This window comes from Camelina sativa, chromosome 9 (genome assembly GCF_000633955.1).
Source record: "Camelina sativa cultivar DH55 chromosome 9, Cs, whole genome shotgun sequence".
NCBI classification, from domain to species: Eukaryota; Viridiplantae; Streptophyta; class Magnoliopsida; order Brassicales; family Brassicaceae; genus Camelina; species Camelina sativa.
In genome coordinates, this window is record NC_025693.1 from 33,443,875 (window position 1) to 33,466,557 (window position 22,683).

Here is a 22,683-nt window from a genome sequence, read left to right on the forward strand (position 1 = left end):
TTTTTTTTTTTTTTTTTTTCTTGAATCATAGCGACAAGTGGGAGGATGAGAAAATGCTTAAAGTATGGTGCGTAAAAAAAGGCACTAGTACTTACATGGACAACACGATTCACTTTTTATCAGAAACTTATTTAAAGTTTATTGGATTTTCATATGTTGTGATCAAAGTTGTTTACTGTTACTTAGGCCACTCCACTGATATTCTTTACTCATGAGCTGATTGAGCAATAGAGAAGCCAAATTACTTAACCAGTATATATGAATTTTTTACAACTGGAAAATAAGTCAAGAAATTAATAAACAAGAAGAAATGTTTCAGTTCCTCAGATAATTAGAGTCATCGGATTTTTGTTTTGTCTTGAATCCATAACAGAACAAGCTCATTTACACAGGCATCAATGCTATAAAACTACGTTGCAATTTGATTTTTTTTTTTTTATAGGTTCGTAGGTAGATTGTTTTATCTACCAAATTTCATTACACAAAACAAATCCATAAGAAATCTAAAGCATAGCAAATTCTTCGTTACATACACTGTGGGATAAGGAGTTCATTGACTATCTCAGATTGAAATTTAGGTGGGAAAAAAAGTTTTTGAATGCATTTTCAAGCCAATATATTTCAAATACGTACCCGCCACCAAGGACGTTTATTACAAAACCATCAATTTGGAAACTCCAATACACAATTTTTTTTTGGAAAACACATCATGACAAATTATTATTACAAACACGTACATAAACGCTTGACGAATGCTAAGAGATATACCCAAAGGAAGTGTTCAACGAGCGCTTCTGATGACAACTCTGGGATTGTTTCTACGAAACCTTTCCATGAACCACTCATGCTTGTGTGAAATGAAGATATGTCCAATCACCAATCCGCAGAAAACACCAGGTCCATACGCTATTGCCAACGCTATCCAGCTAATCATTTGTTCTTCTTCTGATTTTTGTGGTGCAGGATTTGGGACATGAGTTTTTCTGCAGATATCATCATCAAGACCGTAAAGTTTGGGGTTGTCCATGAATGAAGAACAATTTTGTCTTTGAAACTGTGTGCCTCGTGGTATTGGACCTTCAAGATTGTTGTGGGCGAAGTTCATGGTTGACAAAAAGGAGAGCTCACCAAGATCTTGGGGAATCTGACCTGACAGCTGATTATGGGATACATCTAATGCCTCAAGATTTGTCAAATTTGCCAATGAGTGAGGTATATTGCTTGTGAAAGCATTACTCGACAAGTTGAGAAAACGTAAACCCTTCAACAAGCCAATGGATTCAGGGATATTTCCATAAAACCTGTTTCTTGAAAAATCAATGGCTCTGAAGTCTTTTCGGATCTTCTCAAATTTTGTATCTACACCTTTGTACACCATTTCCATAGAACTACTGTAAGTACGAGAATTCATCACGAAAGCTTCGTAATTATTCATGTCGATGAGATATTCCATATATATAACATCATTTTCTAGGTTTAATAATGTAGTCGTTTGACACATTCCGAACCAATCAGAAAAATAGAAATCTGGGAAAGTTCCAGTTAAGTCGTTATGTGATACATCGATGACTTTTAAACGTTGAAACCCAACGGAGACGTGGGGGTGATAGAATTGGTTTGATCTGAGGATGAGAACCTTTAAACTTAGCAGAGAACTCAACCAAGATGGAAACTTGTCCTTGAATTTGTTTCCTTCCACATTCAAAAACTCCATCGCTATGCAATTGATCAATGATTTTGGGAGTTTTCCTACCAACCGGTTGCGGCTAACATCAAGTAGGATTAATTTGGTAGCACTGACAAACACATCTGGAAGATTCCCACTGAAATTGTTGTTTCGCAGATTAAGCACTTCAAGAAATTTAGTAATGTCCCTAAAACATGGAGGAATCGAGCCACTGAAGCTGTTGTTGGACATATCTAAGAACTCTAGCGATCTCATCTCGCATATCCAATAAGGAAATGGTCCTCGGAATGAATTCGAATCAAGACGCAACTCACGCATTTCTGCTTGTTCCGAAACTTGTGATGATGATTTTCCAACACTGGTAAAAGAGTTGTGAGAAAGTTTCAGCGATGCCAAACTCAATAAGCAACCTGGTACATTGCCTTCCAACTTGTTGTTGGAAACATCTAATTCTCCGAGTTTGTGAAATTTAGATATTGATTCAGGGATTTGGCCATCGAATTTGTTATCAGCAATGTTTAGAACACCAAGGCTAGACGATGACGATGTTTTCTCAAAATCTATAGGTCCCTTGAAGTGGTTTTGCGCCAAATTAACAATTGTTAACGAAGGAATCGTGAGCAAGAATGTAGGGAAAGGTCCGGAGAATGAGTTGTTCCTAAGATCTAATTGTTCGAGATTGAGAAATTTGGACATGGATTTAGGGATCGGGCCATCAAGTTTGTTATCTTCTAGGCTTAGAAACATAAGCCTAGAAGAAGATAAAGACATATTCCCAAAACTTATAGGTCCTGTAAAGTTATTTTCCCCCAAATCAACCCATTGCAAGGAAGGAATGGTGAACAAAGACGTAGGAAAAGGCCCAAAAAAGTTTCCACCCCAAAATATGGCCAAGTTGTGGAATCGACTCATGTCGGGTAGAAGCTCGGGTTCAAAGTAATTATTACCGATCTCGAGTTGGACTAAATTCGTTAAATTGGCTAATGAGACAGAAAATTTCCCACTTAAGTTGTTTTCCAAAAGTCTCAAGTACCTTAGTTGGGTTAAGTTTGCGATTGAAGATGGAACTTGACCATCTAAGTTATTAATCGAAAGGTCAAGCTCCATGAGATGCGAAAGATTCCCAAACGAAGAAGGAATCTCTCCATAGAGATTGCAATTTAAAAGGTATAGCCTTTGAAGATATAGGAGTTTGAAAAGACCACTATTTGGTTTCAAAGAGTTGTTAAGAGCGACTTTACTAAGATCAAGTGAAATAACCTGGCCAGATTTAGCATCGCATACGACAGCCCCCCAATAACAGCAATCACTTTTCTTGTTCCATGAGCTCATATCATTATAACTCGAGGAGTTCATATTTCTTCCCGGAAACTCTTGTTTGAACTCCAGAAGAGCATCCCTCTGATCGTTGCGGCAATAGTGTGGAGTAGGAGACGCAAGAATTTGTAGAACACATGAAGCCAAGAAAAAGAAATACAAGGTGACAACAATACCAGAAAAGGAATAATATTGGCTTGGAATCATCTTCTTTTTTTTTTTTTTTGAACAGTTTTTGTAGTTTGGTTATGATTTATGAATCATCATCTCTCTTTAAAAAGGACAACAAAAAAAAAAGTCAATTGTGGAGCTATTGAGTTTGAGTCAACTCCTCGGTTACTACTTCCACCTCATAATTTATCCATCACACACTCTATTGACTTGACTTGTCGACTTCTAACATGTTACTAAAAAACGTGAGCTACCTAACTTCATATATTCCGAACAAAACTTATCAATTAGAAACAATCATCGAAAGATACATACTATAAGACCTAACAAAAGCAGCAGGAAACTTAGTTACTATAAGTCTATAAGACCTAACATCGAAGTAACATCGTTAATTTACCTCAAGTAACAGAAATACATTGTAATGCTTGCAGATGCTTGCAAAACAACCCCACATTATTATTATCATATAATGTTATCATGTGGGACGAAAGAGTACTTTTTGGGAAGTGTGACATAAAATATGTGCTGGAGACTTTCAGTCTTCATGGAGAAGCAAAATTTAATGCAGCATGACTTAAGGAAAGCGTTATTTAAAAAAAAAAAACATTAGACCACCTCCAAAAAAGAACATGAAAAATCAAATTAAAAAACAACCCTCACGTAGAGAAACTTATTAAGTCTTTCATGACAAGGGCAAATGAATAAATCAAAGTCACCAAAAAAAAAAAAAAACAAAAGCATACTTAATTCTTGATTATAACACATACAGTATGATAAGGAGTTCACATATATAAGTTTTTGAATGCATTTTTGAGTGTATATATCATATACCACCAAAGACTTTTATTGCAAAACGATCGACAGAACAGAAAATTACAACACACAAAAGAGTTTTGTGATAACAAACAGTGACAAATTAATACAAACACGTACATATATATGCTTGACAAATGCTTACAAAGAGGACAAGAACGTGTTCAACATGCGCTTTTGATTACTACGCTGGGCTTGTTTCCACGGAACTTTTGAATGAACCACTCATGTTTTTGTGATACGAAGATATGTCCAATGATCCAGCCGCAAAAAATACCAGGTACGTATGCTATTGCCGCTGCTATCCAGTTAATCACTTGTTCTTTAGGCTCCGAAAACTCCCGTGGTGTAAGATTTGGGACAGGAGGTTTCCCGCAGATTCCACTAAGATCGTAGAGTTTGGAGTTTCCCATGAATGAAGAACAATTTTGGCTTTGAAACTGTGTGCCTTGTGGTATTGGACCTTCGAGATTGTTGTGGGAGAAGTTCATGGTTGATAAAAAGGAGAGCGTACTAAGATCTCGAGGAATTTGACCTAACAATTGATTCAGGGATAGGTCTAATGCCTCAAGATTATTCAGTTTTGCCAATGATTGAGGTATCTCACTTGTGAAAGCATTACTTGACAAGTTGAGTAGACGCAACCCCTTCAACAATCCAATAGATTCAGGGATTCTTCCACCAAATTTGTTTCCCGAAAAATCAATGGCTATGAAGTCTTCTCGGATCCTTGTAAATTCTGTCTCTACTCCTTTGTGCATAAATTCCATTGAATTACGGTAGATAGCAACATACACCATGAAATCTTCCATGTACATGTTATCATATTCTGATGTGGCCATGGCACGCCAGCTGGAAAAATAGAAAGATGGGATGGTTCCAGTGAAGTCATTTTGTGAGATATCAATGACTTTAAGATTTTGAAATCCAATGGAGACTTGGTGATCATATAGCGGCCCATAGAATTGATTTGATCGGAGGATGAGGACGTTTAACGATGGTAGAGAGCCCAACCAAGATGGAAACTTATCCTTGAATTTGTTGCTTCCCACATTCAAATGTTTCATAGCTTTACAATTTATCAAGGACTTTGGAAGCTTTCCTTCTAACTGATTCCAGCTAACATCAAGTATGTTTAATTTTGTAGCATTGACAAACACATCAGGAAGTGTTCCACTGAAATTGTTGTTTCCAAGATTAAGGACTTTAAGATTAGCGTTATTCCTTAAACATGGAGGAATCAAGCCACTAAAGTTATTGATGGACAACTCTAATAAAGCTAACGATCTAAGATCGCATATCCAATGGGGAAACAGTCCTTGAAATGAATTTGATATAAGACTCAACACATTCATTTGTGTTCCATCCAAAACTTCAGATGATTCTCCAAAACTGCTAAAAGAATTGTAAGAAAGCTTCAACACTTGCAATCTCCATAAGCAATGTGGTACTTCGCCTTCTAACTTATTGTGGGAGAGATCAAGGTAATGGAGGTTGGCTAACTTTGATATTGATCTGGGTATTGGCCCAATGAAATTGTTGAAACTAAGATCTAAGATGTTGAGATTAACAAACTTAGATATAGATTCAGGGATTGGGCCATCGCATTGGTTACTGGAAAGGGACAGAGCACGAAGACTAGAGAATGAAGATGTATTCCCAAACTCTATAGGTCCCTTGAAATGGTTTTTCCTCGAATAAACCATTTGTAACGAAGAAATCGTGAACAAAAATGTAGGAAAAGGCCCAGAAAATGAGTTTCCACTTAACATAACATACTCCAAGTTGTGGAGTCTACTCATCTCATGTGGGAGCTCAGATTCGAAGTTATTATTAGCGAGGTGAAGTGTGGAAAGTTTCGTTAAATTGGCAAATGAAACTGGAAGTTTTCCACTCAAGTGGTTATCAGTGAGGATCAAGGAGCGTAGTTGGGTCAAGTTTCCAATTGAAGTTGGAACTTGACCAACTAATTCATTTTATGAAAGGTCAAGATAAGTGAGATGAGAAAGTTTTCCTAATGAAGAAGGAATCTCACCATTGAGTTTGCAAAAGGAAAGGGCTAGGTGTTGAAGATATTGGAGTTTGAAAATACCACTATTTGGTTTCAAAGAGTTGTTGATAGGAATGTTGTTAAGGTCAAGTGAAATTACCTTGCCAGATCTAGTATCGCACTTTACATCCTCCCAGGAACAACAATCACTGCTCTTGTTCCAAGAACTCTTATAACTTAAAGGAAACTCGTGTTTGAACTCCAAAAGAGCATCTCTTTGGTCATGGCGGCAAAATTGGAGCGTAGGAGAAGCAAAAGTGAGCAGAACCAAAGAAAACAAGAAGAAGAAGTACCAGGTAACAACAATACTATCAAAGGAATATGATTGTTTTGAACCCATCGTTTCCTTTAACTCTTTTTTTTTTTTTTTTTTTGAGTTTGTGAGGTAGTAGTATGTTATGCTTATGGCTTCCCCATCTCTCTCTATAAATAGAAAGAATTAAGAAGATCAATTTTGGAGTTTAGTTCTTGACTTTGGTCTTTAAGAAAATATAGCGTCAACTCGAGACTTCTTATAGCCTCTCTAAGTTTCTATGATCCGTGATTTGTGCCACAAAGAGTCAAAGACCACTAGCTTATTCCTTCGACAGCATACACTCTTAACTTGACCGACCTTTAATTTGTCGACTTCTTTATCAGAAAATATGTTCCTAAAAAACTTCAGTTAGCTAATTATATAAATTCCAAACAAAATTTACGGAAATGATTAGAAAGAAATCATAGAATAGATGCAAAGTGTTAGATCTTGAAAAAAAGCAGCTTGCCGGATACTTAATTATTAGTTTTTTCTAACAAAAGCAGTAAAGCACCATCAGAGTAACATCATTAATCCTAACCCAAATGGACCCATTTTGTAATATATATAGTATTCATAAGTATTTCAGGGATTTTCCAATCAAAGTCTTTACGGGAACGTATGCGAGAAAGAAAACGTGTTTGGAAAATGTGAAACGGAACACGAATTAGACACTATCAGCCTCTATGGTTTAGCCGTTTAGGAGAAGCAAAAATTTCCATAGGACTATTTTACTAAGAAAGTCTGCGTAAGGAAGATTCATTACAGCGTGAATTAAGGAGTTTCAATGAAAGAGTTAAATGATAGACACTACATACATTGAAAGATAATGTCCATGAGGAGTTAATGGCATACGTTAAAAAAGCCCGCACTGAGATTTTTATTTTATTTTATTTCTTTTGGTAGTAGGAGGGAAACCAATTTATTACAACAAAAAGTAAAAACTACAAGTCTACAATCAAACATATCTTGGACGGGTAGTCCTACCAGCATCTTCTAGCATAATTACGACGAGAGTACAACGAGGCTGCACATTCTTTAGCTCGATTTGGTTGTTGTAATACGTACTATCTTTTACTCTGATTCAGTAAACAAGCCATCATGGCTACAGCAACAATTATGTATGGATTTTGGAATATACTTTTAATTTCGAGGGAAAAAAAAAATGAACAAACACAATCAAACAAGGAATCCAAATCATGAAACCCCAAAGACTAAAAAATGCATAGTTAATAAACTAAATTTATAAAAATGTTTAAAATTTATGCTTATAAAATTTTAAATTATTCTAAATAGTTTAGTTTTAATATTAATTTATCTTCTATATATTAATAAAAACATTTTGTGAAAAGATTGACGTGTAGCAGAGAGCTCGAGAAACATTTTTGCAATTTTTCTTTATTAATTAATATTATTTACAATTCATGCCATTTGATATTTCATTAAAAATCTTAAAACAATATGTTCTTTCTAAATTAAATAGAAACAGATCACCGGAAAGATGCAAACTGTAAGACCTTGCAAAAAGCTGGAGGAAACTTAACCCTAAATGTACTAATTAACATGTATAATTGTATATTATAAGGGGCATCTACACCGGGAGAATTCTTCCCCGTTTTCTCAAAAAATATATTTTATTTTGTAACTAATAGGAAACTGACCGGTGTAGGAATCAATATGAGAAACGTTTCTACCCCGAGAATGTTCTCTCTCATTCTTTTTTTTTTATATTATTTTATTAATTTTTAATAAAAGAACTTTGGAAGAGTAACGACCACTAACGATGGTGTAAGCATCCATTTCCCACACCGGGCTCGGAAAAGAGCAGCCAGAGAGATTGCAGTTACAGTTGCTTCTTGTATTCCCTCAATTCTAAGCTCATATTACTGAGCTTCTAGGTCGTGTTCATCGCTCCAAAATCAAGTAACTAAAAAAAAAAAACTGTTCATTTCCCTTGATCATTTCGACAAATTCTTTTGCCATTAACAGATTTGTTTCGGTTAAGATACTTTTCTCTGCATCTCACAAACTTTCCTTCACGAAAATACTTCTAACTTCTTTAACAAAAAAAAAAAAATACTTCTAACTTCAAGCCTCGACACTGTTCTCAGGCTGAGACGAGAATTGGTAATTGGCGATGAACAACTTTGATTAAAGAACCGTCAGATCAATGTACGAATTAATAAGAATATACGATCTTATCATTACTAGATGAACTGCGATTATTATTAGATTCAAGGACTATTTGTGTTTGTGCTTTTACATGAAAGGTCATCAAGGCATTTTTACTGGCTGGTTTATACAGCTTGGCCAATCTCCTCTCCTCTATCGTGGAAAACCACTAACAACTTCTTGTGCGAACAATATCTATTTTATGTTGTTCCTGCAGTAACACTCACTATCCACGATCTTTTAATTAGTGTTATTAAATGGAGACGTTTCTCAATCTACAGCCCCAAGAAAAATTGCTTATGAAATCTCACGTATCATATAATCAATTGAATACTCTTGGCCAAATTATTTTCAATTTTCATTAATTGGTATTAAGTCAATGAAACTAATATAGATAATTATTCCGTCAGTTATTAAAACGAAATTTTTTTGAAACGTGCTTGTTTAAATCTACCAAACATATTATAGTGAATAAAAAATCAGTGATGTCGTGAGAGCTTGTATATGTATCGTTTTAACATGTATAATGTATTAAAACTTGTTTAGACGTGTCTAGCTATATTCTTAAATTAATACAATAAAGATTAATGAAGATTTCTCCATGCCTGTCATCTCAACATTTTGGTTTGACATCTCAACATTTTCACGTAATATAGAACTTACATCTCATTTAAAAGATTTTGATGTCATAAAGATCTGACATCTCAAACATTTTCCTGCAATATCTAACTTACATCTCATTTAGAATATATAAAGTTAATACAGCTTTCATCCTGTAATGAAGTTTGTCTTTTCTTCTCTGTTCCACGCCGCGTGTACACGTGTGAAGCATGTCAACACTTCTGTCCTTAAGAAATTCTCCAACGCTTAAAATTTATATATATGTGTATATATATAAGCTTGAAGAAAAGTTTGATCAAGTTACTTGATAATTTTATGCAAGAATCACGTGGATGGTCATGGTACACGATTCAAAAGTCTCCAAAAATATAGATAGGAAAATAAAATTATCAATAAATTTCCACTGATTTATCAGTTGGATTGTAATCTATAACGACAGAGTTACGTATATATAGAAACTATAAATTAATCAGTTCTAGCCACGTGACTTCTTCTATTTTGTTGCAGGTGCCGTGAGAAGTACTCATTTCAATCCCTAAATTCAATCTTCTTCTTCATTCTCAATTGGAAGAGACAAGTTTGCTCCAATACCTCATCTGCAATGAAGCCGTGAAGCTCAAGTACCTCAAAGAGAGATTTGATCTGCAGGCGCCACGTGAGGAAAATTCATGACAGTGAGTAAAGTAACATTGGACATGTTGAAGGAGATGAGTTTAGTGCAATTTAGGGTTAAGACCTAATCGTAACTTTATTTATGTGTAGGAGGTGTATCTAAAGGACAAATACAACTTATACAGCGTACGTAACTTTATATTTAGATGAAAATTGTTCAAAAAGATCTCTTTTTATTCAAATGAAAGCGAAATGCGAAAGTCAAACAAAAAATTGAAACAAAACTGCAATCTTGAATATTGACGGCTGGATTAGATCAGGACTGGAGGATTTAGGACAGCATAAGTAAGCAAGTCTTGATCACGGACAAACACCTGCGTGTCTTGCTCGGATAAGGTGATCCACGCTTCTACATCTTTACCGTCCTTTGAATCCATCATGAGCACACCTGATTTTTTGATGGGGTTGGTATACATAACAGGTCCCATCCATACCGGAACTCCCCATCCGAGATCAACCTCGTAGAAGGGCTTTTTGCACCAGCTAGACATTGGGTATAAGTCTACGTCCATTTTTGACTCTGACGTGAAAGCTCCCATCACATCCAACAAGTAGTAACCAAGTGTGTTTGTGGTAATAGTACTGGTAGCAGAATTGTAGCCTTGGAGATTATCTTCGATCATCTCATTGAAACCTTGTTTGGCCTTTCTAAAATCTGCAACGAGTTCGCCAATTTCCATTGCGCTATCAGCCTCTTTCTTCAGAAAAAATATGGATTGAAGGTTTCCCATGGCGTCCTGTGACAAAACATCAGAAGGGATCCTCATCCGCAAGTCCATGGCTTGAATCATTAGCGTTGACTTTGGAGCGGCCGAGTTAGAGTGTGAAGCATTTCTTGCACATCTCCATATAAGCGATGTGATGGCTTCCACACGTGTAGGTACCGGGACGCTTTTGCTAACGGCCTTGCGTTTTAGCTCAGCAATCTTAGAGGATTCGAAGACGAATCTGTTGGTTACATACTTGTCTCCACCCACGGAAACGTCATCTTTAGAAGAATAGGTATGGGGAGGAGGGTAAATGGTAACTCCTGCAAATGGAGGAGTAGTCACGGCCACATCATTTGCCGTAGCGGCCCAGCCTTGGACGAAGTTCAGCAATGAGGCTGCATCACAGATCATGTGAGAGATGCCAATATTGACCGCAAATCCTGATCCTGAACCAAAGAAGCTGACCTTGACTCTCATCAACGGCCACGTCCCTGCAGATTCTCCCTCCTCGATTTTGGGGAAGAAGTCTTCGAAAGAGTCGGTATTGAAGTTTCTGAGGAAATCTGAGAGGATGACATCAGTGCGCGCCTCCGTAAACAGTACTCCTTCGTCGTTGCAGTTGATGGAAATGCCTTCTATTCGTCCAGCTAGAGGATAGAAACGAGACAGAGTCTCGGACAAAGAGGTTTTCAGCCTGTTGGATATGATCTCTGGCGACTCTCCCGTGGGGGATTCATAGAAGAATGTCACTGGCACGTAAACAACAGGAAAGCTGAGATCGAACACGGATAGCTGAAGGTGATCAATAGGTGCAGGTGAAGAAGGCTTGATCACTTCTCTCCCTGTCGTTTCTAGCCTCAATTCCATTGTCATCCGCAAAACCTTTAAAGTAAAACAATAAAACGTTTAAGGTGATCAATAGGGTGCAGGTGAAGAATGCTTGATTATGTCTTAGATGTAATAGTCAAATTTATAGAGAAATTTTTTAAAAAATTGTAAAAATAATTTATATAAGATAGAAAATTAATTTGAAACCGTAAACTTAATAGTAATTATAGAAAATATAAGGTATGAACATAAATGAAAAGAGATATTTGCATCAATAACCTACGTAATCTTTACAATGAAGGGAGGAGTATCCATAATTTTTTTATATTATTTGGGATTAAGACGGAAAGTCGGCCCTAAAACACTAGTGTTCAATTCATATCTATAATAATATTTTGGATTGTAATCCATAGTTTTTTACATTAGTTGGGATAAAAAATTACATCAAATGTCATTGATCTTAAGACGGAAAGTCGGCCATTTCGTTCGTATTCAATCTAAACGCTAGTGTTCAATTCATATTTAACATTTTTCTTTGTGCTAATATATACTCAATTTTTAAAAATAATTCAAATTTCATATCCGAACTTACCAAACCTTAAAAAATCATACTTTCTCCATTTCATAATATAAAATGTTTTAGAGATTTTTTTTTGTTTCACAGTATATGATATTTTCAAGTTTCTATGCAACTTTTAGATTATTTTAATATTTTATATTATGTAAATTAAACTTTTTAAAAATAATCAATTCTTAATATGTGTGTTTTATTCAAAACATTCTATATTTTGAAAGGAGAGAATACATCACTTGTCATGGCTGCTGACATGGATAAAAATAGTATTTTTTAATGTAAAATTTTTAATTTGTTTTTCGAAGAGACTAATAACCAATATTTAAACCAATTTAATATTTAAACCGAGTTATAAACCCAAAATTTTTAATTTCTCGTCTGTAACTCTTCAAATCGCTTTTAGTGAAGAACATAATCTGATTCCCGAATCGTATTCGTATCATAGATATTACATATTCCCGTATCTGAGCTACTACTCCTGTATATGTTAATATTAAATGATGAGTCATCTCAACACTAACTACGTATGCAGATATGTAATATTGCATCCGTGATTCCCGGTGACAGAGAAGAAAATAAAGCACATGTTTTATTTGGGTCGTGACAACAATTTTTATGATTTGATTATCTGTATTACAAAAAAGTCCGTTTACTATTTTTTCTGTATTTGGTTGAATGGTAGTGATTAAAAGATAGTAGTCCACACGACTGATGTGTAGGTTTGTTAACTCAAATCTTTTATAAACCACACGAAAGTTGTAAATGTACAACTAAAAATATGTAAAATTAATGTACACCTATCTAAAAATATGTAAGGATTTCGCAGGAAATTCACTAGAGTTTGGAGATTTGAGTAATTCGGAAATTTTCTGAGCCTAATTTTTCTCTTGTTCAATACACATTCTTTTAATCGCTTTGCTTTTTATTAATTTCAATGATTTTGGTTAGTTTATTTGATATTGAAAATCCATTGTGTGATCTTAAATTCTTGTGGATTCTTCTCAAAGTACTAGGTCGATTTCTTAATTTAGAGAGTAGCTACAAGATCATTTGAGCTTATCACTCCCACACCGGGAAAAAAGCAGCCCGATGGACCGCATCTACAATTGCTTTTATTCCCTGTTGTTCCTTCTGTAACACGAATCACGGTCTCAAATTTTGGTGAATATATTATTACATTATATATTATCGCAGACGCAGTTTATGATAGCTCCGAATTAAAGCTTGCTTGTTGAGATGTTGCTTTGCGAATAGTGCAGTACTCGTAGAAGAATCGTTCAAGCCTTCAAGGCATTTTGTTCAAGTGTACGTGAATGGAGATTCGGTGGCTCGCACTCTCACACGCTGTTATATACTTTTGCAAATCTCCTGTTTCGTGGGAAACAAGTAAACAGAGGACATGCTAACAAAGAACGGTTTTACGCTCCGCAGAAGCAGAGTATACAATGTCTTATAACGGTGAGTGAGATTATATGGATATATAGCCATAGAAAATTTAATTCCATGTTCAGAAGTTGTTTCAACATCTATATTTCCATGTCTATATCCTGCACTATTTTTATCCTCTCATCTCATAGCTAAAAACCGACATAAACTCTGGTTGTGCATTACACTAATTGGTTGCAGTACGGCTACGATTTAGATATAAAACCTTTTAATATCAACAGTCTTTTTTCTTTCTTTAATATTAGTATGTTTTTTTAGTTTCTTCTCAACGGTCTGAAATTTGTGTTAATCATCCATCTTCCTAAAGTTCAGTATATATCAAAATATTTCCTAATCACTTAAATAATTAATATACCTCCCTTATATTTTCAAGGTATAATTTAAGTTTCTATGAAACTTCACGGATCAAAATGGTTACATCATAGGGAATTTAAGGGAAGCATGGTAACGTGTGCTAGAAGAAAGAGTGTTTGGGAAATGTAACATGGACTAGGTTCAATACATATAATTCTTGACACATCCGTCAAAGATGTTTATTACAAATATATAGGAAATTAAAAAACACAAACGGAGATGGTTAACGAGCACATTCTTTCAAATCTCACAAATACTTACAGAGAGGACAAGCGAAAGTGGTCAACGAGCACTTCTGATGACTGCTCTGGACTTGTTTCTACCAAACTTTTCCACGAACCACTCATGGTTGCGTGAAACGAAGATATGTCCAATCACCAATCCGCAGAAAACACCAGGCCCATATGCTATAGCAGCTGCTATCCAGTAAATGACTACTTGTTCATCTGGTTTTAACATTTCCTCTGTTTCTTGTGGTGTAAGACTTGGGACAGGAGGTGTTCCACAGATGTCCTTGAGATTGGTGAGTCTGGGATTTTCCATGAATGAAGAACAATTTTGGCGCTGAAACTGCGTGCCTCGTGGTATTGGACCGTCAAGATTGTTGTAGGAGAAGTTCATGGTTGATAGAAAGGAGAGGCTACCAAGATGTTGAGGAATTTGACCTGACAAATTATTCCGAGATAGGTCTAATGCCTCTAGGTTTGTCAAATTAGCCAATGACTGAGGTATGTTGCTTGTGAATGCATTACCAGACAAGTTGAGCAGATGCAATTCCTTTAACAATCCAATAGATTCAGGGATGTTCCCACAAAATTTGTTTTCTGAAAAGTCAATGGCTATGAAGTCTTTTCGGATCCTCTCAAACTCTGTATCTACTCCTTTATGCACCATTTCCATCGAATAACGGTAGTGGTCATTGTAATGCATAATAATTTCCATGTATTTGTCATCATCATCCGCGTTTAATGTGATCATTTCACGCCAGTTGGAAAAATAGGAAGCAGGGATGGTTCCAGTGAAGCCATTATGCGAGACATCGATGATTTTAACATTTTGAAACCCAATGGATACATTTTGATGATACAACGGCCCATAAAATTGGTTTGATCGGAGGATGAGGACATTTAACGATGATAGAGAACCCAACCAAAATGGAAACTTATCCTTGAAGTGGTTGCTTTCAACATTCAAAATTTCCAGATCTTTGCAATTATGCAAGGATTTTGGAAGCTTTCCTTCCAACCGGTTGCGACTAATGTCAAGTGCCCTTAACTCAGTAGCATTGACAAACATATCTGGAACAGTTCCACTGAAATTGTTGTTTTGCAGATTAAACACTTCTAGGGCATCAGTGAAATCCCTTAAACATTGAGGAATTGATCCACTAAACATATTGTTGGACAGATCTAACAGCTGCAAAGATTTTTTAATCTTGCAGATCCAATGGAGACATGGTCCACGTAATGAATTCGAATCAAGAAGCAAAACGCGCATAACTTCTCGATCGTAAACTTGTAATGGTTTTTCAAAACTACTAAAAGAGTTGTTAGAAAGTTTCAACTCAAATAACTTCCATAAGCAACCTGGTATTTTACCTTCCAACCTATTATTGGAAAGTCTAAGACGAGTGAGGTGGACTAACTGAGATATAGATTTGGGGATGGGCCCAATGAAATTGTTGGAACTAAGATCTAAGATGTCGAGACTGAGGAATTTAAATATAGACTCAGGGATTGGGCCATCGAGTTTGTTATGATTAAGGTTTAGATAAGAAAGATTAGAAAATGAAGATGTATTCCCAAAATCTATAGGTCCCTCGAGCAGGTTATCCATCAAATAAACAAATTGTAACGAAGAAACCGTGAACAAGGATGTAGGAAAAGACCCTGAAAACGAGTTTCCACGCACATCAAAAGACTCCAAAGACTGGACTCGACTCATGTCAGGTATTTTGCCACTTAATTTGTTTTCGCCAAGCTCTAAGTAACTTAGTTTGGTTAAGTTTCCCAATGAAGCTGGAATTTGACCAACCAATTCATTATACGAAAGATCAAGCTTCATGAGATTAGAAAGGTTTCCTAATGAAGAAGGAATCTCTCCATAGAGATTGCCAAGGGATAGGTTTTCAAGATATTGGAGTTTGAAAAGACTACTATTTGGTTTCAAAGAGTTGTTGTTCAAAGGGATGTTGCTAAGGTAAAGTGAAATCACCTTGCCAGATTTATCATCGCACGTGACGCCCTCCCAAGAACAGCAATCACTACTCTTCTTCCATGAACTCAAATTATAAACTCTTGCTCTGGATTCATTTACAGGGAACTCGTGTTTGAACTCGAGAAGAGCATCCCTCTGGTCATGGCGGCAATGGTGGAACGTGGGAGAAGCGAAAGTGTATATGACAAAGGAAAACGAGAAAAAGAAACACAAGTTGGTAACAACAACAAGACCAGGAAAGGAATAGGACTGGTTTGGAGTCATCGTTACCCTCTAATTTTGTTTTGGTTTGTGATGGGCTATGATTATGCTTCCGCAGCGATCTTTTAAACAGAGTTAAAAAGGAAAGAAATACAACCTACTGTGGAGCTCTTGACTTTGGGTCAACTCGTTGGTCTTTTCCTGTCGTCAACTCATTACTTCCACCCACCTCGTATTTATCCATCACACACTCTGTTGACTTGACTTGTGAGATTTTTACTATATTCTAAATTTTTTTTTTTCTGGTGGTAAAATATATTCTAAAAACATGTTCCTGAACAGAGAAAAAAAATAAATAACAAACGATTGAAAGGATGTTAACACTTCGTCTTATGTCTTAACTAACATCAAAGCAAATGATGACTTCGTGTTGTTTATTGACGCAAATTGCACTAAAATTTATAAGCCAAAATCTGTGAAAGGTTTTTGGAAAAAAAAAAGGTACAACCACAAACCTACCTGGTTATATAAAAACAAATTTAAAGATTATTTAGATTAGCTACCGAACCAGAATGCTAAGGAAGTGCAATCCAACCATGCTCAAGAGAAGGTCGAAGTTCTTAAGCCTAAGCGTAGTTTCAATTTATCTACAAACAAAACTCCCTAAACAACCGTACTTTAACATAATTTTCCATGTACCAATTTCCAAACCAACAGTACACATTTGTACCAAACGGGACAGTACCAGATGACTTTTTCCCCCATATTATGGCATTAAGGACAAAGATTGTAGCAGGGAACATGATTGCAGTTTTCAGAGCGATCTTCTTCCATTCAGTTCCTCTTAACGTTTTGTATAGGCGCGTAGACACGTATCCTGCTAAGAGTCCCATGAATACCCAAAGCAAAAGCATAGCCGTCATAAGACCACCACGATTTGATTGATCGGAAACTCGTCTTTGAACTCCAAAAGAGCATCCCTCTGGTCATGGCGGCAATAGTGAAGCTTAGGAGAAGCAGCAAATGTGTGTAGAACGAAGAAGACCAAAAAGAAGGAATACAACGTAACAAAAATCCCAGAAAAGCAATAAGATTGTTGTTGAATCATAATTTCTCTTTTTTTTTTTTAGTTTGTTGGCAAGTAACAGGTTATGAGCTTCTGCGAACGACTTTAAAAAGAAAAATTAAAAATAAATCAGTTTTGGAGTTTAGTTCTTGACTTTGAGAAAATATATCTTCGCTAACTCTCTATGCTCACTGCTCAGTCATTTTGTTCCAGTTGTCTGACACTTCTCCACATAGAGTCTGACTCATTACTTTCTAAATTATCCACCACATACTCTCTTGACTTCGTCGAGTTTCATTATCTTTTTATTCTTATTTTTTATTTATGATAATCTGAAAATGCTAAAACCATGAGGTAGGCAGCAATTTCATAAATTCCAAACAAAAATTATCGATTATAAACATCATTAAAAGATGCAAACTTTACTAAAACTTCACTTTCAACATTTATTAACATCCTAAGGTGATAGACTGCGACAATGGTCTCCACAGGCTAATGCAAGCTGTATCTTCTGCAATCACCCGTTAGAAACAAGAGATCATCTGTTTTTTCAATGTTCTTATTCACAGCTGGTGTGGGAAGGGCTAGTGAAACGGCTGCTTGCAGAAAAATACACGAGTCAGCGGCAAGATGTTCTCTCCCTTCTTGCGGGTAATGCTCTTGATAAAACGTTACACTTCATTCTGGGTTATGCTTTTCAAACTACCATCTATCTACTTTGGCGAGAAAGAAATGGAAGAAGGCACGGCGAACATCCACTGACGGCTGAGCACCTGATCAAGCAGATAGACAAGTACGTCCACAACCGACTAAGCACACTCCAAAGAAGTCAAAGCACATCAATTCAAGTTTGGTTTAAAGCCAGATTCTACTGAAATGTTTTCTTTTCAAACTGTTTTAAAGGTTTTTACCACATAAACTTTGTAAAACGTTTATTTTTCTTTTGAATATAATTTAACATTAAATTCAAAAAAAAAAAAACATCCTAAAGTGATGTGTTGATAAATGATAAAACATCCACTTTTAGATAAAAGTACCCTTGTTAAACCTATTTTACAGAAATACATATGTAAGTAAAGTAATGATATTAAAAAAAAAAGTAATGATTTTTTTTTAGCACTATCTAATTCTTTTTTATCAATTCTTTCAAAAGAAGCAAATGTAAAAGGATATTTTTCCTTTGAATATAATTTAACATTTTATTCAAAAAAAAAGTAATGATATCATGTGAAGGTAAATAATAAGAAAATTGGAAAGAAATTTGTCGATATGTACATTTTAAGATATAATGTCAATTTTTCAAAAACCAATAGATTTAAGTATTTAAACTAGATTGTTAAAAGAAATGTAAGAACACATCCTGAAAAAAGGGTGAACAAAGAAATCGTGAGGGACTGAGGAGACATTATTTCCGAAAGAAATCGTAACGGCAAAGGGAACCATGGGTGACGTGTACAATAAGAAAGAGTGTTTGGGAAATGTTGTGACCTGACAGAAGTTGGAGACGTTACGTTAGGCCTCCGTGGCGATGCAAAATTAAATTGCATTAGACTTGATGTAGCGTGAATTAAGGGTTTGAACTGTAATTTTGAGCCAATGTATATCATTTATCACCAAAGAAGACTATAACAAAACTATAAAGTAGAAGATTACAACACAAACAGAAAAGCTTTTGGAGAAAATTATTACAGAAACTTACACATATATGCTTGATAAATGCTTAGAAAAAGGACAAGAGAAAGTGTTCAACGAGCACTTCTGATGACTACGCGGGGATTGATTCTACGAAACTTGTGGGAAATGAAGACATTTCCAATCACAAATCCGCATAAGACACCAGGTCCATACGCTATTGCCGCTGCGATCCAGTTAATCACTTGTTCCTCTTTTGGTATAGGATTCGAAACATAAGTTTTTCCACAAAATTTTTCGAGACCGTAGAGTTTGGGGTTATCCATGAATGAAGAACAGTTCTGGTCTTGAAACTTTTGGTCTTGTGGTATTGGACCTTCGAGATTGTTGTGGGAGAAATTCATGGTCAATAGGGAATGAATCTTACCAAGATCTGGAGGAATCTGACCGAACAACTGATTATGGGATAAGTCCAATGCCTCAAGATTTTTCAAATCTGCCAATGGTTGAGGTATATCGCTTGTCAATGCATTACTTGACAAATTAAGAATACTCAATTCTTCTAACGATCCAATGGATTCAGGGATCTTTCCACAAAATCTGTTTCCTGAGAAGTCTAATGCATTTACCGAAGCATCAGCAGACATAACTGGAAGAGTTCCACTGAAACTATTGTTTCGCAGAATAAGTGCTTGAGGAAAATAAGTGAAATTCCTCAAACATTGAGGAATTGAGCCACTAAACCTATTGTTGGATAGATTTATAGAAAGCCTTAACCATTTTCTAAGCTTGCAGATCCAATGGGGAAATGGTCCTCGAAATAAATTCGAATCAATGTCCAAATCCAAATAAACATATTCTTGTTCACCAAACTCTTCTAATTCAAAACTGCTTCCAAAACTGCTAAACGAGTTGTGAGAAAGATTCACCACACCAAATCTCCATAAGAAACCTGCTACTTCTCCTTCCAACTTATTGTTAGAAAGATCAAGGTAAGTAAGGTTGACTAACTGTGATAGAGAGGTGGGGATTGGCCCAATGATCTTATTGTTAGAAAGATCAAGGTAAGTAAGGTTGACTAACTGTGATATAGAGGTGGGGATTGGCCCAATGATCTTATTGTAACTAAGATCTAACTTTTCCATATTGAGAAATTTAGATATAGATTCAGGGATTGCGCCATCTAATTTATTGCGAGAAAGGTATATACGATTCAGCGTAGACGATGAAGAGATATTCCCAAACTCTATAGGTCCCTTAAAGTGGTTTTCCTCCAAATGAACCCATTGTAACGAAGGAATCCTGAACAAGGATGTAGGAAACGGCCCGTAAAATGAGTTTCCACTCACATAAAAATACTCCAAGCTGTGGAGTCCACTTATGTCAGATGGGAGCTCTTCGAAGTAATTATTAGAGAGATCAAGGTTGCGCAATTTCGTTAAGTTGGCAACTGAAATGGGAATTTTGCCACTTAATTTGTTTTCGCCGAGGCTCAAGTCACTTAGTTGGGTTAAGTTTCCAACTGAAGCTGGAACTTGACCAACTAATTCATTTTTCAAAAGGTCAAGCTTCCTAAGATGAGAAAGGTTTCCAAATGAAGAAGGAATCTCCCCATAGAGTTTGCAAGAATATAAGATTAGGTGTTGAAGATATTGGAGTTTGAAAAGACCACTATTTGGTTTCAAAGTGTTATTGAGAAAGACGCCAAAAAGGTTAAGTGAAATCACCTTGCCAGATTTAGCATCGCATTTGACACCATTCCAAAAACAGCAATCATTGCTCTTGTTCCATGAACTCATAGCATTAGCAGTTGGGTTGGATTCACTTATGGGAAACTCGTGTTTGAACTCCAGAAGAGCATCCCTCTGATCATGGCGGCAATAATGGAGAGTAGGAGAAGCAAGTGTGTGTAGAGCAAAGGAAAACAAGAAGAAGAAACACAAGGTAGCAACAACACCAGAAAACGAATAAGGTTGCCTTGGAATCATCATTACGCTTTTCTGTATTTAGTTTGCGTGGTTTAATGTGTGATGGGTTATGATTATGGCTTCTGGAGCTCTCTTTATAAGAACAAAAAAAAAATAGATTAACGGTGACTACACTCTATTGACTAATTGACTTTAGGCAAATCTACAGTCAACTGTCCCGCAAAATTCTTCCCATAGCCTATGGGCCATAGGCATAGACCGTTGAGTCCTCGTTACTTCCATAAAAATCTAATTTTTCAGTACATTACACACTCTATTGACTAATTGACTATTCTAAAATGGGAAAATGACAGCCACACCCACTTTCTCCTAAAGTATTGATACTTACACCCACTTTCTACTACCCTTATACTTTTCTTATGTCAAATTATAACTTACACCCTCTAACTAAACTAACCTTCTCTTTCTACTTTTTTTTCCTTCTCATCTCTCTCTCTAACTTTTCTCTTTCTTTTCTAATATTTTTTTTCTTTAACATTTATTTTTCATTTTCATTACTAAATTTTAAGTTTAGTAACTTTAGTTGGTGATAAACATACTAAATTTTAAGTTTAGTAACTTTAGTTGTTGACAAACAAAAAAAAGTTAACCTTATACCCTAAATATTAAATCCTAACACCACATAGACACTAAATCCATATAAGCCCAAAAACGTAAACCTTATACCCTAAATCTTAAATCCTAAACCCTAAACCATACACCTTGAACCCTAAATCCTAAACCATGAATTAAAAATATAGACACATCATCCACATACCTAAACCTAAACTTTTAACCTTAACCCCTAAATCCTACACCTTGAACCTTAGACAATACAACTTGAACTCAAAACATAGACATTGAATCTATATACCATCTAAAGTCTAAACCCTAAACTATGGTGATGTTTGAACATGCAACAAACTTGTCAATAAATTTCATCTGGATTGCTTGTCCACGTGGTCAGAGTTTGGTGGATAGGCTTAGAGATTAATAATGACCATGTTTGTTGTGTAGTATGCTTCTAGTGACACTTCTAAGTTCTAATATCTCTAATTCTAGCTTAAAAATAGTACAAAAACATTTGGCTAAAAGACATCTAAGTGGCTAAACTATAGTGATGTTTGAACATGCAACAAACTTGTCAATAAATTTCATCTGGATTGCTTGTCCACGTGGTCAGAGTTTAGGGTTTAGGGTTTAGGGTTTAGGGTTTAGGGTTTAGGGTTTAGACAGATGAAAATGATAAACATGCAACATGCAACATGGATTTAGTGTCTTAAATCCTAACACCACATAGACACTAAATCCATATAAGCCCAATAACGTCAACCTTATACCCTAAATCTTAAATCCTAAACCACTCTAAACTATGGTGATGTTTGAACATGCAACAAACTTGTCAATAAATTTCATCTGGATTGCTTGTCCACGTGGTCAGAGTTTGGTGGATAGGCTTAGAGATTAATAATGACCATGTTTGTTGTGTAGTATGCTTCTAGTGACACTTCTAAGTTCTAATATCTCTAATTCTAGCTTAAAAATAGTACAAAAACATTTGGCTAAAAGACATCTAAGTGGCTAAACTATAGTGATGTTTGAACATGCAACAAACTTGTCAATAAATTTCATCTGGATTGCTTGTCCACGTGGTCAGAATTTGGTGGATAGGCTTTGAGATTAATAATGACCATGTTTATTGTGTAGTATGCTTCTAGTGACACTTCTAAGTTCTAATATACCTACTTCTAGCTGAAAAATAGTACAAAAACATTTAGCTAAAAGAAATCTATGTGGCTAATTTATCTTGGACAAATTTCTGCTCATGTAAAGAATGAGCAAGATATTATAAGATAAGTATCCATAACTACTAATCCACATGATTGATAT

General features: G+C 35.7%; 4 protein-coding genes and 1 pseudogene across 4 annotated transcripts; all 5 read right to left on the reverse strand.

Moving 5' to 3' along the window:
* LOC104713856 (receptor like protein 30-like) lies at positions 592 to 3,231 on the reverse strand. Its single transcript, XM_010431071.1, has one exon. It carries the CDS (start codon positions 3,209 to 3,211, stop codon positions 782 to 784), a length of 2,430 nt encoding a protein of 809 aa, XP_010429373.1. The 5' UTR covers positions 3,212 to 3,231; the 3' UTR covers positions 592 to 781.
* LOC104713857 lies at positions 4,015 to 6,503 on the reverse strand (annotated as a pseudogene).
* LOC104713858 (BAHD acyltransferase At5g47980-like) lies at positions 9,871 to 11,425 on the reverse strand. Its single transcript, XM_010431074.2, has one exon. It carries the CDS (start codon positions 11,379 to 11,381, stop codon positions 10,050 to 10,052), a length of 1,332 nt encoding a protein of 443 aa, XP_010429376.1. The 5' UTR covers positions 11,382 to 11,425; the 3' UTR covers positions 9,871 to 10,049.
* LOC104713859 (receptor like protein 30-like) lies at positions 13,842 to 16,231 on the reverse strand. The gene has a single exon (XM_010431075.1). It carries the CDS (start codon positions 16,189 to 16,191, stop codon positions 13,993 to 13,995), a length of 2,199 nt encoding a protein of 732 aa, XP_010429377.1. The 5' UTR covers positions 16,192 to 16,231; the 3' UTR covers positions 13,842 to 13,992.
* Positions 18,698 to 20,848, reverse strand: LOC104713860 (receptor like protein 30-like). Its single transcript, XM_019230369.1, has one exon. It carries the CDS (start codon positions 20,815 to 20,817, stop codon positions 18,940 to 18,942), a length of 1,878 nt encoding a protein of 625 aa, XP_019085914.1. The 5' UTR covers positions 20,818 to 20,848; the 3' UTR covers positions 18,698 to 18,939.

Bases quoted from the DNA above. Each gene is read 5' to 3' on its own strand.
- LOC104713859 (XM_010431075.1), bottom strand. From the start codon at position 16,191: ATGACTCCAAACCAGTCCTATTCCTTTCCTGGTCTTGTTGTTGTTACC.
- LOC104713858 (XM_010431074.2), bottom strand. From the start codon at position 11,381: ATGACAATGGAATTGAGGCTAGAAACGACAGGGAGAGAAGTGATCAAG.
- LOC104713860 (XM_019230369.1), bottom strand. From the start codon at position 20,817: ATGATGATTCCAAGGCAACCTTATTCGTTTTCTGGTGTTGTTGCTACC.
- LOC104713856 (XM_010431071.1), bottom strand. From the start codon at position 3,211: ATGATTCCAAGCCAATATTATTCCTTTTCTGGTATTGTTGTCACCTTG.